At 33.6% G+C, this 18,315-nt stretch overlaps 3 protein-coding genes across 3 annotated transcripts; 2 read left to right on the top strand and 1 right to left on the bottom strand.

Annotated features, from left to right (window-relative positions):
* The first annotated feature begins 589 nt into the window (after window positions 1–589).
* LOC142607682 (dihydropyrimidinase-like) lies at window positions 590–10,720 on the top strand. Its single transcript, XM_075779270.1, has 13 exons — window positions 590–797; window positions 1,209–1,373; window positions 3,501–3,552; window positions 4,411–4,680; window positions 4,818–5,029; window positions 5,187–5,307; window positions 7,404–7,491; window positions 7,603–7,681; window positions 7,993–8,080; window positions 8,202–8,242; window positions 8,346–8,398; window positions 8,531–8,687; window positions 10,321–10,720. Exons 1-13 carry the CDS (start codon window positions 666–668, stop codon window positions 10,510–10,512), a joined length of 1,650 nt encoding a protein of 549 aa, XP_075635385.1. The 5' UTR covers window positions 590–665; the 3' UTR covers window positions 10,513–10,720.
* Window positions 10,721–10,768: 48 nt separating this feature from the next.
* On the bottom strand, window positions 10,769–14,081 carry LOC142607683 (uncharacterized). The gene is made up of 3 exons (XM_075779271.1): window positions 14,042–14,081; window positions 11,695–11,910; window positions 10,769–10,998 (listed from the first exon to the last, which is right to left on the bottom strand). The coding sequence occupies exons 1-3, from the start codon at window positions 14,057–14,059 to the stop codon at window positions 10,951–10,953; spliced, it is 282 nt and encodes a 93-aa protein (XP_075635386.1). The 5' UTR covers window positions 14,060–14,081; the 3' UTR covers window positions 10,769–10,950.
* Window positions 14,082–16,061: 1,980 nt separating this feature from the next.
* On the top strand, window positions 16,062–16,649 carry LOC142608417 (splicing factor 3B subunit 6-like protein). Its single transcript, XM_075780190.1, has one exon. The coding sequence runs from the start codon at window positions 16,117–16,119 to the stop codon at window positions 16,489–16,491; it is 375 nt and encodes a 124-aa protein (XP_075636305.1). The 5' UTR covers window positions 16,062–16,116; the 3' UTR covers window positions 16,492–16,649.
* The last annotated feature ends 1,666 nt before the right edge of the window (window positions 16,650–18,315 follow it).

The following is an 18,315-nucleotide window of genomic DNA, read 5'->3' as shown; positions in this document are numbered from 1 at the left end:
TAAGTACATATTTGGCAACCAATAGGGCCGGGTCACGCATATAATTGGTCTCAACCATATTATTAACAAAAATGGTGGCTGAGCTTTTTCTTTTTTTTTGAGAATACCCAACACGTGGGAAAGGGTGGCTGAGCTATGTAAACGGAATAAAGCATTAGCTGTCAAAATAAAAATATTTTAAGTATCAAGTAAGGAAAGTACACATACAAACGTGATAAACCTTAGAAATTCATGAGATTTTAAAAGTATATCGAAGCTCGCAACCCGCTTAAAGTCAATAAGAGAGCCTTTGTGTTCATAAAAAAAAAGAAGGAATCTTTGTAATTTGCATACTTTTTAAGATGTAGTAGTTGCATTCAATTTATTTATCCTTAAAATAAGAAAACATTGAAAGCATATTTGTTTACGTTTTTACTGAGGGTTTAGATCCAACTTATTTACGGTTGCATTTTTTTTTGTGTATTTTTTTTTTTAAGCCATAGTATGCACTATTTACGAAATTCATAAACTTCATTTTTCAATAATTTTTTCATTAAAAAGGGTTTTACATTACAAGTTTAAAAATTATTTTACAATTTATTTTCAGTTTTGAGCAACAACTTCAATACGACTTTTTTTATTTTTAGGAAGATTTGGTTCATTGAAATGTAACGTTCATTGAACTTATGGAGCTCAGTCAGTCCGAGTCTGAGACTCTTAGAATATCAGTCATGGAGTTGAGCTCCAAAACCAAACCACTCCTTCTTCTTCTTCTACTACTTCTCTTCACCTTCTCTTCCGTTTCTGAATCAAACCAGGTAGTTACATGTTACATCTTCTTCAACTCTCATCTCTATACCCAGTTCCATTTCAACTTTTCTTTTTCTTCAGCCAAAAAAAAAAAAAAAAAAATTCCGGGTTATTGAGAAAACCAAGGAACAGAAAAGAAAAGATAAAACTTGTTTTAGTTTCTTTAAAGTGAAATACTGCTCAAGCCAACTGTGCTTTAATTCAGAAAGAGATAATGTTGAACATGCCGATCACTTATATGCAATATAAAAATTAGAAAAAAGAAAACGAAAATATGACTTTGTTCTTTTTTTCCTTTCTGGGTTTTTTCTTTTGTAACCAAACTGTTGTTTTATGTTAGTGGTAGTGTCAGAGGAAATGAATATGTTGTCTTATATTTTTTCCTTAATTGTTAATTTTTTTGAAAATTTTTGTTTCAGTTTTGTGATGCTGGGATTGAGTATGGTGAACCGGGATGTGGGATTTCATCTTCGTCGTCGAAGATATTGATAAAGGGGGGAACTGTTGTGAATGCACATAAAGAGGAGGTTGCTGATGTTTATGTGGAGGATGGGATCATCATTGCTGTGAAGCCTAATATCAAGGTATCCTCTTTCATGAAATTTTGTTATCCAGTAAATCTAATTTTTACTTTGTTTTGAATTAATATAAATTGTGTGATTTATTGTTAACTGATGAGAGGCTGGTGTTATTAATGGTGGAATTGGATCATATCACAATCACATTGGTAAAGGGCTGTTAGACATTAAATGGGGTTTGTTCTGTATGTTATACTTGGGCTTAACCTGAGGGCCCTACAATATTGTCCTACGCTTGTGGAATTTGGCATTAGAGGGGATAAAGAGGATGTTGGCTGCATGAAATAAATAATATCTGCCTAAATGGGGCAGAGCCACTCTTATTAAGTAAAAAGTAAACATTATTGAGCTCTCCTCCTTACTTTATGTCTATATTCCTGATGCATATATTGTTGGCTAACACCCTAGAAAAGTTTAATAAAAACTTGTTTGGAATGTTTGGGAATTGAGTTTAAATACCAGTTGGTAAACTGGAAGGCGGTTTTTACCTTCTTCAGTTAAGAAACTTAGGTCCTATAAAATTTTGTACGCACTACACGTAATCAAATTTCCTTAGGGAAACTGCTGTAGTGGTTTGCAATAGTGAGACATACACTTTGGGGGCATGTTGTGGGTTTGAGGTGTGGGAAGAGCTAGATTAATGGACTGCTTCTATGGTAAATTCTTATAGGATATCCTTATGATGACATTAAGAGTTTCAAGGACATCCACAAAATTCTTGTGTGAGATGTAATGGATGGTAGGAAATTATATTTTTGGCAAGATTTATGGATGGGGAAGCTCTTGTTAAAGTAGCTTTTCTAGACAAGTAGCCTTTTTTTAACTTTGTTTGCAATACAGATTTATGGCTCAAGTGATGACAACATAGGCTGAAGAATCTTGTTTAAAGTTTGAGTCTGAATGCTACTATTGGGTCTTAGAATCTACCTAGTTTGCAAATAGGTTTGAAATGCAAGTAAAGCTCTGTGAAGTTTGAAAGTGTTTGTCAGTACTTTTGTGGTGTCTTTGGTGGTCGAAAAAATAGTAACAACACTTTTGCAGGTGTTGAGCTCCTTCGCACGGGCAAAAGCTTTTGTTTTGTCTTGGGCTGGATGGCTTTATTGAATGTTTTCCTTCTCCCTTCTTTATTATTGGATTGGTATACTATTAAATGGTTCTCTCTCTCTCTCTCTCTCTCTCCAGTCTCCATATATATATATATATATGAAAGATTGTGTGTTATTTTTATGGTGTATGCATGCATGTCTTTAACCAATTTAATGCTTTGGCAATTCTATCATTTTGGTATTGTGAATAATGCGTGTCATTGTAATGGTAATTATGGAATAGAAGGGAAGCAAGATAGTTACAAATTATTCAATCAAATAAAAACCAAGAAGTTTGTTAATTGTTTTGTTAGTTCAAGGTAATATACAAGGGAAAAGATTACCGAACTTGTATATGTGCGAAGTGGAACTAATTATTATACTGCTAAAACTTAAAACACTTGTATATATGTGACAATAGTTAAGGCTAATATTTGGTCATCAAACAGTTTTTAATTTCTTGGAATTTAAATTTAATTATTTAATTTATTAGGGGGGCATTGTTAGGAGTTCAGGGTAATTAATTTTGAAAAAGGTTGCAGACACATTGCATTAAAAATCATACTGGTTAGTTCAGCCAACCATGCCCAGATATTTGACAATTGCCCTTGTAGAACCACACTTTTGGTATACTATAAAATAAGAATTCCTGCTTATGAAAAAAAAAATTATATAAAAAAAAAAAAAAAAGAATTCATCCTTTATGGGATTCTGAAAAAGTTCCACCCATATAAACCATTTCTAGCGCACTAGGTTTCTACCAGAGTAAGATTTCAAGCTACTGTGCGTTATCAACACATTGCTTTTCCATTCACAAGAACACGGTTAAAAGTTGATTTTATATATTTTATATCTTACAGAAAATGTGTTAATTTTGCAATAAATACCCTTTGTTACATACATATATGCCATTTTATTGGTTCTGGGTTTCCTTACCCCTTTCATTATTTTGGCCTGTTGTTAATACTTTATGTTTCCTTTTGTATCTTTTTATTTTATGCTTTCTATTGTTTGATTTACATCTGACTCATTTGATTGCCTTTTGCAGGTTGGAGAAGATGTTACTGTGCTTGATGCTACTGGAAAATTTGTCATGCCAGGTTAGTTTTTCATATTATAATTACTGAATAGATCAGTACGTGTTTTCACTCTTTTGACTATGTTAGTGAAGAAAAAGGAGTATGGCGAGAACATTTGGAACCTAAGTATGCTATTATGTATTACTTCTTTTCAATGACATTTATAGTTTCAGAAAAAAGCTATAGAGTCTGCAATCCAAATGGCAGAGGCAGACTATGGGTCCATTTGGATAGAACTTATTGCTGAAAACTGAAAACATTGTAGCAAAATAATTTTTAAATGTGTGAATAGTGCCGTGAGATCCATTTTTAATGAAAAAGTTGCTGAAAAGTGAAATTTGTGGGTCTCATGAACAGTTCACGGTGCACTGTTCACAGGAGAATTGGTTAACAACTGCTGCTACTGTTCATGAACAGTGCATGAACAGTAGCCGTAAGTGAAAAAGTTGTCGTGCCAAAAGAAAAGGAAGAAGAAGGAAACGCGCGTGTATCCAAACGGATACTATTTCTCCTTTGTTGTATTTATTTTGAACCTCATAGTAAATAGGCTTCTAGATACACAATGTCCCTATTGCCATACTCTTGAGTTGGATCAATAATATCTGGTCGACAAGCATTGCATTCAACCTTGGTGGGGTCCATCTTGTTGAGTTATAGTCCTTGCATGTTAGCAATAGCTCCTCTTTTTATTCTTCAGTCTGTTTGCACACATGCTCTCAAAGACAAGAATTATTATTAACAATCATAGGCTATCATTTGGGTTTCCTGTTTATTTTATTTGAGTTTAATTGCTTTGTTCATTTCCATTTACAAAACCGATTAGTAATTAGGTTGATCTGATCCTGATATATTCTATGACTACATTTGTTACCTCAACAGGTGGAATTGATCCTCACACGCACCTAGCTGTGGAGCATAGGGGTTTGGAATCAATTGATGACTTCTTCAGTGGTCAGGCAGCAGCATTAGCTGGTGGAACAACAATGCACATTGACTTTGTTTTTCCAGTCCGTGATAGTTTAACGGCAGGTTTTGAAGCCTATGAAAAGAAAGCAAAAAAATCTTGCATGGATTATGGTTTCCATATGACAATTACAAAATGGGATGAAGTTGTTTCAAAAGAAATGGAAATCATGGTTAAGGAAAAAGGTTGCTTTTCTTATATTTTCTGTTTGTATTGTACAGATTTCATCTTACATTGGACCTTTGTGAACACTTCTTTAATTTTCTTTTTGTCCATTTCACACGAAATCTGTTTAAGTTTTCATGTATGTGCCAACTTATAGGTATAAACTCTTTCAAGTTCTTCATGGCCTACAAGGGGGCAGTTATGATTAATGATGAGATTCTATTAGAAGGATTGAAGAAGTGCAAGTCCCTTGGTGCTTTGGCTATGGTCCATGCGGAAAATGGAGATGCTGTATATGAAGGACAGAAAAGAATGATAGAACTTGGCATTATTGGTCCAGAGGGACATGCTCTTTCGAGACCGCCCATGGTAACTTTTAGAATTATGTTCTATATATATATATATATATATATATGTACCATGGAAGCTATTTTCTTTCTTAAATGTCTAATGGAAAAATATCGATGTACCATGAATATCTTTGAAGAGATTCTCTTTGCATGATTTGGCTTTAATACCTTTACAGCTGGAAGGAGAGGCAACTTCTCGGGCAATTCGTTTGGCAGGTTTTGTGAATACTCCTCTCTATGTGGTTCATGTAATGAGCATTGATGCTATGGAAGAAATAGCTACAGCTCGAAAACAAGGTCTTAAACTATCTTATCTTTAAATTTTATTTGATTTTATAAATTTATTTGATGGCAGAATTAAGCTACAATTATGGAGAATCATAAATACATACATATGTATGTAATTAATATTGGAATCTTTTTTTACCTCGTAGAAATATAATACAAGTAGGAGAAGAGGCTAATTCTTATTGCAATTATAAATTTTCAATTAAGCATTAGTAACACAGTTCCCCTTAGTTGGAATCTGATAGCCTCAAACTTATTGCATCCCACAATGTTCAAAAGAGCAAGAACAGACAACAGGATTATGAAGATTTAATACAATTATTTGGTCCTTTTTTGTTTCACTTATATAATACATTTTGATTCTTAAATAGCACGATAGAGGAACATTCCAATTGAATTTTGAGATAGAGAAGATGTACATAAATTAAAGATTTAACTTTATGCTTTGGCTGTAAGGAGAGGAGGAGACAAGATAGGTTTTATCATTTTAGATATAGTTGGTCTTAAGATAACTTTCTACAATGAAAGATAAGCTTGGTATATGATGTGAATGCTATTTCCAAAATTAAAATTCCTCCACTAAACAGCCTAGTTAGGAACCTACAGCATTATGGGCTAATATCATTTTCCATTGCAGCTTGTTGATTGCATAAAATAGCCCTAATAATGATGAAAAAAATACCCATAGAATTCTCTTGAAGAAGCCATGATATCACCTGTACATATTCTGCTGACTTGATTTCAGCCTCATGGAGGCTCTTACTAGCCCATATTTCTTGAACGCATTGATTTGATCCCATAAGCAGGACTGCCACCCCATAGCATGCTGCTGCCAGAGGTTCAGTTGTTGTTCCACTTTGACCCACAGAAACTTCTTTGATCAATTTATTTCCCCTGTTGTTAAGGTGGAGAATTGAACCAAGAGTTCTCTTTCTTTATTGCTAACCAAATTCCAATTGAAATGAAATGTTTATGATGAATCAATGCTATTTAGGAGGACCTTATAATAGTTCATTAATTCAAATCCTTGATTTTCAAAGTTAAGGGATGCTTATATTGGCAAACTTCAAGATGCTATTCATGTCCTGTGACAACCTCATAGGGTGATACAAGTTGAGATGAGTGTAGATAAGTGTTTGCCATTGATTTGGATAGAAGGAAAATATGAGAAAGAAGGAAATGGAATTAAGAGTTACACACCCTCTTTGACCATGGATCTATTTCTTTTAATAAATCAGGAGTGCCTTAATTATGAATTAGTTCCTTAATTGCAATGTTATCGAATGGTGCAAATATTGCAATAAGTCCCAAATAACTTAAATATTCAATTAATTGTGCTCTGCTGAACTTCTGGCCATTCAACCCTATTTGAAGCCATATATTTCGTTTAAATCTTTGACAAACTGACTCTTTCATTTCTTTTAGCCCTTTTCACAACAGTCAAGTTGAATAATTTTTTCTCCCATCAGTGCCAACATAGCTTTTCTGAAAGTGATTGGACCACTTGATATTACTTTCCTTCAAATTAACCTAGATTGGCGCCACTACCTCTACCCTCTTAAGAATTTCTTCATTTTTATTCCTACTTTTCCTTTTGTTACCATGTATCACCATCTTATTACTGTCATTTGTCGACGTGGTTTTTCAATCGGCCAACATCTGCACGTTAGATTATATCTAACCTTTAGCAGTCCTGAAATTTATTCCTTACTTTATGAGTTTTCTACAATCACACAATACTCCAAATTTTCTCCATTTCATTCACTTTTTTTTAATCCTAGGGGTAACATTCTCTGCAATCTTCCCTTAACAAAATATTAATCTAAAACACCAAAGATGATTGTCATAGGATGTGACTATAAGTTTAACATCAGTTGTTAACATGCCAGAATCATCCTCCTCAATATGGCCAGAAAGGCTGACGTTGAAAGAAATGAGAAATACAGACACAGACACTGATATAGACGTTCTCTCAAACAGGCCGAAAAATATGATATGTTGGCTTTCAGTTCTAAAACTTATCAGTGCTGATCTCCTGATGCTTTTTCTTTTCTCTAGATGATTTATTGTTTAAAGAAGATTAATTACTTGTGTTTAAACTGCAGGGCAGAGGGTTATTGGAGAGCCGATAGTTTCTGGGTTAGCCCTTGATGAATCTGGGCTTTGGGATCCTGACTTCGTCACTGCAGCAAAGCAAGAACCCATTTTACTTTCATTTTTGTTTTATTTTTATTGTCTTTTCAATCTTTGGATAGATTCTTTCAGCTTTAAGAAATTCAAACAATATGATCTTACTTGTTTCAGGTTTGTCATGAGTCCCCCTATTAGAGCATCTGGACATGACAAGGCCCTTCAAGCTGCCCTCTCAACAGGAATTTTGCAGGTTTCTACCTCATCATTAGAGAAGATAGTGCAATCATAGCTTCTAGGACCTGAAAGACGTGAACATTTTGTTTATTAAGTAATATGAAAGTTAAGAAAGTCTGCCAGGAAGAATATTGGTGTTCTTATCCGTTTAATACACATGCAGTCTCCAAAATTTTGGCTTATAACTACGTGCTACTAGCAGACTATATATCCTTGGATTCAGAATATTTTTTTTTGATTGTCAGATTGCCTAAGCTGTGACCTTTAGTATATTGGTTTTATGGAGATCTTTGAACTTGTTTCTCATGAAACCTTTTCATTTCGCAGCTTGTAGGAACTGATCATGCTACCTATAATTCTACACAGAAAGCTCTAGGGATTGATGATTTCCGAAAAATTCCAAATGGTGTAAATGGTAATCATGTATTTAGTTCCCTGCAATTCCTGAAATGATGTATGGTTCTTAGTCATTATTTGGGGCCAATTTATGCTATTCTACTTTGTAATGCTTCTCTGTCGCATTTGGTAATTTTCAGGTATTGAGGAGAGAATGCATTTGGTATGGGATATAATGGTGGTAAGTTGCAATGGATTTCTTGCTCATTCCTTCAAAATATTCAGCTTAAATTAGAAGCTATTCTAGAAATTGCTCCTTTTCTCAGATTTGTGTATTCATGCAGGAATCTGGCCAAATGTCTGCCACTGATTATGTTCGGATAACAAGCACAGAATGGTATGCTCTCTGGCTATTTAGATAATGTAAGAAAACTGAATGAGTATGTATGGGATTATGCATTTTATGATCTAATCCCCACTAAGTTTTCGGACATATGTCAAGTTATCTCACCATCTGCAATTTTTTCAGTGCTAGAATTTTCAATATATATCCAAGGAAAGGAGCGATTTTTCCTGGATCTGATGCAGATATAATCATACTCAACCCAAACTCGAGCTTTGAAATAACTGCGAAGTCCCACCACTCTAGATCAGATACAAATGTTTATGAGGGAAGGAGAGGAAAGGTAATATTTGTATCTTTAATGTAGTTGATCTGTTGATAACGAATGCATTATGAAATAGGTTAGCAATTGTAATGTGAGAAAGATCTAATATCAGTTTGATTCTTATTTTATTTGCACGTATCATTTGTAGACACAATAACTCACAAAACAGCCTTATACCTGTCCTGGTGACTTGATAGTATTGAACATATCACATATGTCTTATTGTATTTGGAAATATATTTTTGCAAGCAAAAGAAGAATAAATGGTAAGAAGGTGATGAAAGTAATTATTATGTTGAGTTACTAGACAAAATATGTAACACACTCGTAATTCTGCCGAGCATATGACAATGAGAATTGCTGAAGTTTGAAACAAATGTAACTCTGAAATTCTTTTGAGTTTATGAATGAGTGTTGGGCACCAGTGGCATGATTGTCACATCTTTAAATGCCTGACATGCCAAATTTTCAATTATTGAACAATCCTAAAATAATGGGTTTGCGCTTATGAAGGCAAGGGCAGTGAGTTATATAATCTGTGGACAAATACACAATTGTTTGCCTGTCATGGACATGGCAACTTTCAACAATATCGATAGGGCTATATGTATGTACAGATTGTGTTTCTGAAACCTTTGCAAGTAATCTTACCACCTAATGCTTTTCAGTTGTCCCCTAAAAATAATAAAAAAAGGTGTCTAGAATGAATGGATGAATAGTTAAGACGAGATGATTGATGTTTCCAATATGATTTTTGGTTTATTTGAAAAATTATGCTGTCATGTGAGGGTGCAGAGTGTTGGCAGATTCACTTACATTGATGTGAAATGAAGATGCTTGAATTTTGAACAACTTATTAAAGGGCTATGATATGACCATCAAATTTGATTGTGTTAAGGGATCTTTTATAGATTCCATATTATTCAATGGGTTAGCCAATGAGAGTAACCACGAGCTTTGCTAGTCAAGAGTTGGTTTCCTCCTTTATAATAAGTAGGAGAGCTTGGGTTAGTTACTGTATGATTTGGCCAAAGAAAACAAAAGAACTATAATAAGACAATAATGTTACTTTTACAATTCCCCAGTCCCCACTGCCATTTCTTATACTATGTAAGGACCAAAGCTTATTTCATGATCAGTTACCATGAGATATAGATTAAAACTTAACATATGTTTTACATTTTTCTGTATTTTCATTGATATTGGGGTAATCTTTGCATATTTGGTGGTTTAAGCATATCCATTTGTCTCTATTTCTTTTTTTACTTCCTAATGCAGAAACATGACTGCAAAGTCATGCCATTGCAATGTTCAACAACTACTACTATAAATGAATGTATATGTATGCATATACCACTAGAAATTGCAGTTTAAAAGACTCAATCTAATATTTAGTCTTGTCAACCATATTTTTTAACTACACTTCAACTTGGTTATTAATTCTTGCAGACCATCTTTTCCTTAAATAATCCTGTATATTTTGCACTCCCATCAGAACTTCTCTGGTCACAATTAACTGGTCCATATTTGCTTGAATTTGTAAAATTTTAGAGTCCCCTCTCTCTCACTGTGAGAGCATGCACATTCATATATCCTCCTAAACTTTGCCATTTTATGTAAGGTTTCTAAAAGTACATATTTGTTCTCTTAGGGAAAGGTTGAAGTGACAATTGCTGGCGGAAGAATTGTTTGGGAAAATGATGAGCTGAAGGTTGTTCCTGGTTCTGGAAAGTATCTAGAAATGCCACCTTTCAGTTATCTATTTAATGGAATTGACCAGGGAGATGCTAAGTACCTGTCTTCCCTCCAAGCTCCAGTAAAGCGATTTAAATTCACAGATTAAATTGCACTTTCTATCATTTTTATGATCTTTTTACTTTCTTATTGCCTGGAGGGTAAAGAATACACAATACTCAAGTATATATGGCCTTGAGTTTGTATAAAAGAAAAATAAATGAGAACATTCTACTAGCATCACCTCACTGGGCGAAATGTATATCTATGGATGTACAATTAATGAAACTCTAATATTACTGTTTCTGATTTTCTTATATTCTGATTTCGTTTCTTTATTTTGCCAAATCTGAAGAACTATAAGCATGGGAATCTGGCTTATGTGGCACACTTAGATTACATAGTATATAGCATATATAGCACGCTTCGATTACAGATTTTTTTGAAGAAAAAGAGAAATTACAACAGGTGCCATCTATAAATTTATCGGCCAGAACCCAAAATTTAGTTTGATGGTACAAGATTGAAAGGCTTGTGTCCTTAGAAATCAAGGCCTAATGCAGCAATTGATGTAGGTCAGAATCTTCTTTTTCCTCTGCATGGCAATACAAATAGAATGATCAGAAAGAAGAATGTGAGGATTGCATCAGAACCATGATTTTATTGTTGCCAATTAAAGTCTCAAACTTATGAAACAGTTTCATTTTGAATCCTCTGTCCATCTCTACTATTCATTTTTGCTATTGTGCATTAATGAGCAGAGGAAATGGGAAAACATTTTATTATTCTTTGTATTTAACCAAGTAACCAGTTTCAATTTTCTGGCAATCATACACACCAAGAGCTTTCTAAATAGAGCTTTCTCTTTTTACCATTTTTGTTCGGTAGTTGCCAAATTGATTTATGAACAACCTTAGATGAAACACAGGGTTAAATCAAGTATTTCCTACATTTCTTTGCTCCATTATTGCTTAGATTAATGGAGATGAGTAGTGGTATAAATTCTGGATCTTTTTATGTCGTTTTCACAATTTATTTGCTTTGTGAGGGCATACTCTATTAATGTAATGATCCATGTGCATTGACCATATGGACCAAAACAAGGTGAATATGATATATTCCTTTCTTTTTATTTTGGAATGTGAGTATGGTATTTGCCCAACTAAGAAAACATATTCCCTTTGCAATGAGTGATAGTGAAAAAGAAAGACTAAATAACAATCATTCTATAATTACCTGTCTGGAAAAGAAGATCATTCTATAACTTTGATTCAGTAAAATGGAGACTCACCATAACCGGATCATCCTGATGATGATGATGATGATGATGATTATTAGCATTAATGAGCTCTCTTTCATTTTCAAGGTTTGATCTCAAGTCACTCAAGTCTGTCTTCAGATGCTTTCTATTCGCGCGAGCTTGAGAAAATACCACCGAATAGTTGGGAGAAGTTGGGGCCTTTTTATCCCATCCACCAAATTCAGGAACAGACAACCAGAGATTCTTCTGCAAATGGAGAATAGAAAGAAACTCATATGAGCAACAAGGCTATCAAGGAGCATCATGTTGATATTGCAATTACAAAGCAATTTCTTCTTTAAAAACAAGGAGCAAGATCAAGTGCAATAATTGATGGTTGAGATTGAGAGTTCAAAAAAGCAACTTTCAATTGCAATTATTGAATAAAAAAAGTGAGAAAAGGTTAAAAAATGAAAGTAGTAAAAATGATATGTGAATGGAGAGGAGTAATTGCACCAGGTGAGTATTGCACTTGATCCTAATCCTAAAAGCAATTTGTACGTCATCTTGAGATTGCATTGGGCAACATCCCCTTGGTCAACACACATTGACCAATACATATTATAATTATAAAACAATTTCTTCTAACATTAAAAAAAAAAAAAAAAAAAACTTCTTTAAAAAACAATTTGTATGCCATCTTGAGATTGTTCCTCAATTGCTAAATATTTTTTGTCAAAATAACATTACATTGAGCAAAAATAAGAAACAATTCAGATACAACTAGTCATAGCGACAATATGACATTGAGTTGGAAACTGGCTTAACGAAGACAATTTACAAAAGTAGGAAGTAAGCTGTTGGTACATATTTAGGTGAATTAGAAGATTGTTTCTTAATCATTGAAGACTTAGAAGATTGTTTTCAGCACTGAGCACCACACCCACTTTGGTATGGTGGTAAAGACCATACCCACCTCCATCTTCCCTCCCTCCCTCCCTTTCCATTCAAAAAAATGAAGATAAAAATAGCAACTTAAAATGCAACTCATTTTGTAACTCTTGTTGTATTGCTTAAACAATGAAATGTGGTTGGACAACTGCTTCATGAAGATGAAGAGGCATGTTACTAGTCTGAGCAAGTGGGGCTTTAATAGTTTTATGTACAGCTTGGCCAGAGCTTCGAAGTTCAGATTTTAGCTTTTATGTACATTTTTTAAAAACTTTAGTTTTTCTTATTTTTTCAAAATACAAATATATTTTAACATACTTTCAGCAAAAAATTAATAAGCTGTGAATAAGTGTAGATGAAGAATTTGAACTCAAATTCTATGGGTAATGTCACCAAGATACAATGTTGCTTACTATGTATACTTTCTTGTAAATCCTAAATATTTACCCAAAAATAGCATTTTTGTGTGCCCGCATGCCAAAATTTTCAAAAAGAAAAGGAGAGAAGAGTACATGTTTATATGCTTTGATTTATTAATACCTTTCTTTCTTCAGATTAATAAGTAGGCACTTTGTTTCAATCTTAGAGCAAAAGTAAAATGGAATACATCGTTCATCTCATGCATAGAGAGAGAGAGAGAGAGAGAGAGAGAGAGAGAGAGAGAGAGAGAGAGAGAGAGAGAGATGATTTTCATTTTAATGAATTGCCCGCATGAAAATGAGTGTCATCACAGAAATTGAAGATGAAAATGGCAGGAAACCCCTTAAAATGGGGATAAAGCAAAACAAAGATCTGAAAATTAAAGAAAAAAACTTCGGCATGTTAACATTACATGTGAAAGCTTTATCAATATTTTGTAGTTGTGTAAATGGATTTGACATGAAAAGCATCACACTTACATAAATACACACAGATTTAACAACAAGAAACACCACCTTGACAACAAGAAAAAAATTATAACACAGATTTTAATTTTAATCTTTTCATTCTAGCTTACGCGTTGGAAATGTATACACACTAGAAAATGCATCCATATTTCTAAAGAATCAAAATCTTAACTATAATATCTAAAAAAAAAAAATTAGGGAACAATTAAAAAAAGTTTTGAAAATTTTTCGTTTCTTTTCCAACATTATTGGAGATGGGGAAAATCTTGACACACTCGCTATTGGACACGATTTCAAAGAAAATATGTATAGAGTATAAAATAATGAACGTGTGATAATCATTATTCGTTAAGATAATCAAAAGAGTCTTTGATGCGAATATTGCCAAAATATGCTACAACAAGAAAGAGACACAAACTAGCCTAATAGATAATTAAAAAAAAAAAAAGAAAAAAAAAAGACTAAATGCTGGTTGAAAACTAAGCAATCAGAAACTCAAACAAAAGGAAAAAAGATATGTTTTTGTGTTTTTAGCTTTTGAACATAATTTTGGGGCGTACCTCCTTCCGATCACTCATTGTTGAGTCCAGAGGAGAAGGTAGAGGGATTGGCACAGATTGTATTGCTTGGTAATTATAGTTTTCACAAATCTATATTTATAAAATGTGTGTGTTATGCAGAGAGAAATACTGAAAGTTGCTCTACAACATGGCATGGTGTTATTGGGCAGAATGAACATCAATTTTATTTTTAGCCATTCACATAACGCAATTTCAGTTAGAAACTCTTGGTAAGTACGAGGCAACAGAGAGAGAGAGAGATCCAAAGCCAATGAAATTGTGGCTAGACAGCCAATGCAGTTGCATGAGATCTGTTAGAACTATTTGTTTAATTGTCAGATGTCCAATAAATAGATAAATGACCAAACTTAGATCTTGAATAAGTATATTTTAATGTTTGTCAGTTGTCACACACACACAAAATAAATAAATAACATATATATATATATAGAGAGAGAGTTCAAATAATTTTTAATTAAAGGAAAATGTTTATTTTTACAAAAAAAAAAAATTCTATTTACAATTTTTTTAATAGAAAGTACAGAAACTCTTACAATAAGACACATATAATAAGGGCAATAGTATCTTGTGAGCCTAGCGCATGAGACTTATTTTTCACTAACATGTGGACCCTATTGGTGTGGGGTCCACATGTCTTTTAGAGATTTAATTATGTACATGGTTCCACATTATCTAAAATCTCATTTTATCAAACAAAGAGTAAATTTTTGGAAACTTTACTATTAAGTTGATCATTTATCTTTCAGAGACAAATGGATCTTTATCTCTATTCCAAGATCCATCTCATATGAGGATCACTAGTGGACCAAGATTTTATGGTGAAAAATTATCAGGTACTCTTGAAGTGCAAAGTAACATAATATTCTCTCATTTCACGTGAATGATAGATTCTATTATAAATTTAATTAGTATGATCTAATATCATGTGAAAGGAGAGAGTACTATGTCATTGTAGTCTCAAAGGCATTGGATAATTACTAAAATGTAAAGATTATGGATTGTAATTAAAGGAAACACGTCTCATCAAGTATGATACCCCAAAATTTTGGGTTGATTCTTTATGAATAAGGGTGATAATATTTTTTTTTTTTTTGAGAAACTAAGGGTGATAATATTTGACACAACTAGTGAATACAATATGAATTTTTGTAGGTTAATGTTTAGTGTAAGTTTCATTTTAGGTCTAATTTTAAAATGGGTTGAAATGAGTCATCTTCAAATTAAGCCAATAAATGTTTATTAAATGAATTGTGTCTATGTCAACCTAACATAACCTATAAATTAAAAAGAAAATGTTAAAGGTATTAGAAATTTTACAATATAAAAGTTACAAATTGATATAACAATGAATATAATCAGTGTACTTCAACCATCAAATGAATGAATCCTTGATTTTTTTTTTTGGTGATTTGTGACATAGCTTTTTATTTTTTATTTTATTTTTATAAATACAATAGAATGTCAACCTATGAGGTTTGTTTCATGATAACTACTCTTTATTATATGATCAAGACATCAATTGATTTTTGGTATAATTGAGGTTTAAACTAAAGGTCTCTTATTCAATAACAAAAGATTTTATCAATTAACCTAATTTTAAAAAAAAATTTATTATAATAAACTTATAAGTATAATGTAATTTGGACTCCATTGGAACACTAAAAAATGCCAAGTGACAATCATTAGGCTAAAAGACTCTTGGGTATCGATTTAGTTAAATAAAGCATACTATTTGTAAAATATTATCAATTTATGAATAATTAATTGGTTGCCTTAGTGGTAAAACTTGGACCAACATGCCTTTATTGGAGATTGTAATATGGGGATAAGCCTTACGCTCAAGTACGGAAGTCACACTGATCACCTTACTCTTAACAATTTTATAAATTTCTCAACAAAAAAAAAAAAAGCTTGTTAGTGGACCCTTAAGTATGTCGGTTATGATTGGGTCCAACTCCAAAGCCCAATTGCTAGATATAATAAAGAAGCAAAAAAAATCCAACTCCTAAAAACTCTTCAGCCAGAGAAGGCCGAAAACCAAAAAGCAAGCAACAATGGCGAGCATAAGCCTTCGCAAGGGAAACACGCGGCTACCACCGGAGGTGAACCGCGTGCTCTACGTTCGGAACCTGCCGTTCAACATATCGAGCGAAGAGATGTACGACATATTCGGCAAGTACGGCGCCATTCGGCAGATCCGAGTCGGCACGAGCAAGGACACTCGCGGCACCGCCTTCGTCGTCTACGAGGACATCTACGACGCCAAGACCGCCGTCGATCACCTCTCCGGCTTCAACGTCGCCAACCGCTACCTCATCGTGCTGTACTACCAGCAAGCCAAGATGAGCAAGAAGTTCGATCACAAGAAGAAGGAGGACGAGATTACCAAGCTTCAGGAAAAGTATGGTGTCTCCACCAAAGATAAGTAGTACTTTGTACCCTTATACGCTGTCTTATTTTCTGGAAATTTGAAATCTAGGGTTTTTGTTTCTTGTATGTGGACACTGAATTGAAATTTTAGGGTTTTTGTTTATTGTATGTGGATGTGTTTCGTATTTACTGTTGTTCGATGTGTATTTGGTTTCCATTTCGTGGGATTGATTGTTTATTTTTATATGTCTTTAATTTCTAACTCTGTAGAATTAGGGTTTTGTTTTGGGTTAAATTTTATTTGGGAAAGTTTAATAGTGAAGTTTTATGTAGTGGCATTAGTTAAGTGGATGATATTATCAGATTAATGGGACATTATTTTATGGGGAATGGTTTTGTGATATGGGTATGACTTACTTTTTCTATGTGTAATGAAAAATTGAATCTTTTTTAAGCTACAACGTGCATAAGAAAATGGCCTGGTTTTGTTGGATTTCCTGCAAACCAGTTCTGATGTATTATGCTGCAAGATAGTCTGTTATTGATTTGATATATTTATGTGGTTTGCGTGATTCATTGTATGATCACCTGTTGTATACTCCTGTATAATTGCTCTATTTTTTATGTCAGTAAAATTATATTACTTATCAAACAGGTATTATGCTGCAAAATAGTTGCTTTGCTCCAATTTGCAAATTTCCTTATAATTATCCTTCACTTTGAGGTACAAAAGGTAAATCCTATGCTACTTTGACATTGCCATTTCTTAAATAAGCATTCGACTGATCAACTAAATTCACAGCTCTTTTAAAATGAAGATGGAAGTCCAATAAAAGATGGTTTTGACCCATTCAACTGCTTAGACATTTGTGACAATGAAGCCTTAACACCATAGTTTGCCTCCACAAATTTCTTAAATACTGCCTCCCAAGGTTGAGAACCAATTTTTTTTTTGGCAACTCAACGGATTTATTAAATGTTGCTTCCACAGGGCTTGAGACCTAACTTTTCTAGAAATTGGATATGTCAAGTACTCCTCCATGTCAAGAGCCACTTGGAATGCATGTTCCACTCTAGAAATAGATTGTCTAGGCATCTCCCCTTGTGTATCATCCCTATCTTAAATCGAGCTAGTGTTTGGCAAGGCTCCTTAACAATTTGTGTATACCCAGGCATTGACATGTTGCCTTGTTTCAAGTTAGCAAGTTGTTAACACTACTTATTACTCTAATTAGATGGCATATACTTCTCTCAAAGTTTTGCCTTCATATCTTGCCTTGTGTCTATGGGTGGTTGTCTCAATCTCCTCATATTGTTTCCAACACACTCGGCCACCACACTTTTGTCAGGCATACAAGCACCATCTTAGCAAACCTTACTCTCTAATCGTATCAAAATACTATCTGCAAATAACCAACCATACCTTTGAAATTTGAAAGTTCCATCTTAACATTCTTTGTGATGTCACCAGCTATATCATATGGTTCAAACCGCCTTCTTTTTAAAAGGAATTAGATCTTGTAGCACTCCATGGGCACAATACCCATTGAATTGGCAGATGACAGGAGAGTAAAGCTTGTTGGCTTGGGGACTCACATCTAGTGGCTCTCTCCCGATGTTTATAGATTCCCTTTGTTCTTGTATATAGTCTTGAGTCTTTACTGTATGTTTTTGGCTACTGCATGTTCCTTTCCATGAAGTAGTATTTTTTTCTGAAAATTTATCTTACCTATTAAAAAAAAAAGCTCGTAGGCTTGGCAAAACTGTGGTGGTTTGGTGTTGAAAACAATATGAGGAGATTGGGGCAATCACCATAGGTACATGTCAAGAGATGAAGTTTAAACTTTGAGAGAAGATTATGCTATCATCATGATTTGATGAAT

This window comes from Castanea sativa, chromosome 8, assembly GCF_040712315.1.
Source record: "Castanea sativa cultivar Marrone di Chiusa Pesio chromosome 8, ASM4071231v1".
In the NCBI taxonomy this organism is placed as follows: Eukaryota; Viridiplantae; Streptophyta; class Magnoliopsida; order Fagales; family Fagaceae; genus Castanea; species Castanea sativa.
The sequence above is the reverse complement of the archived record's forward strand: the minus strand, read 5'-3'. Positions and strand labels throughout refer to the sequence as shown.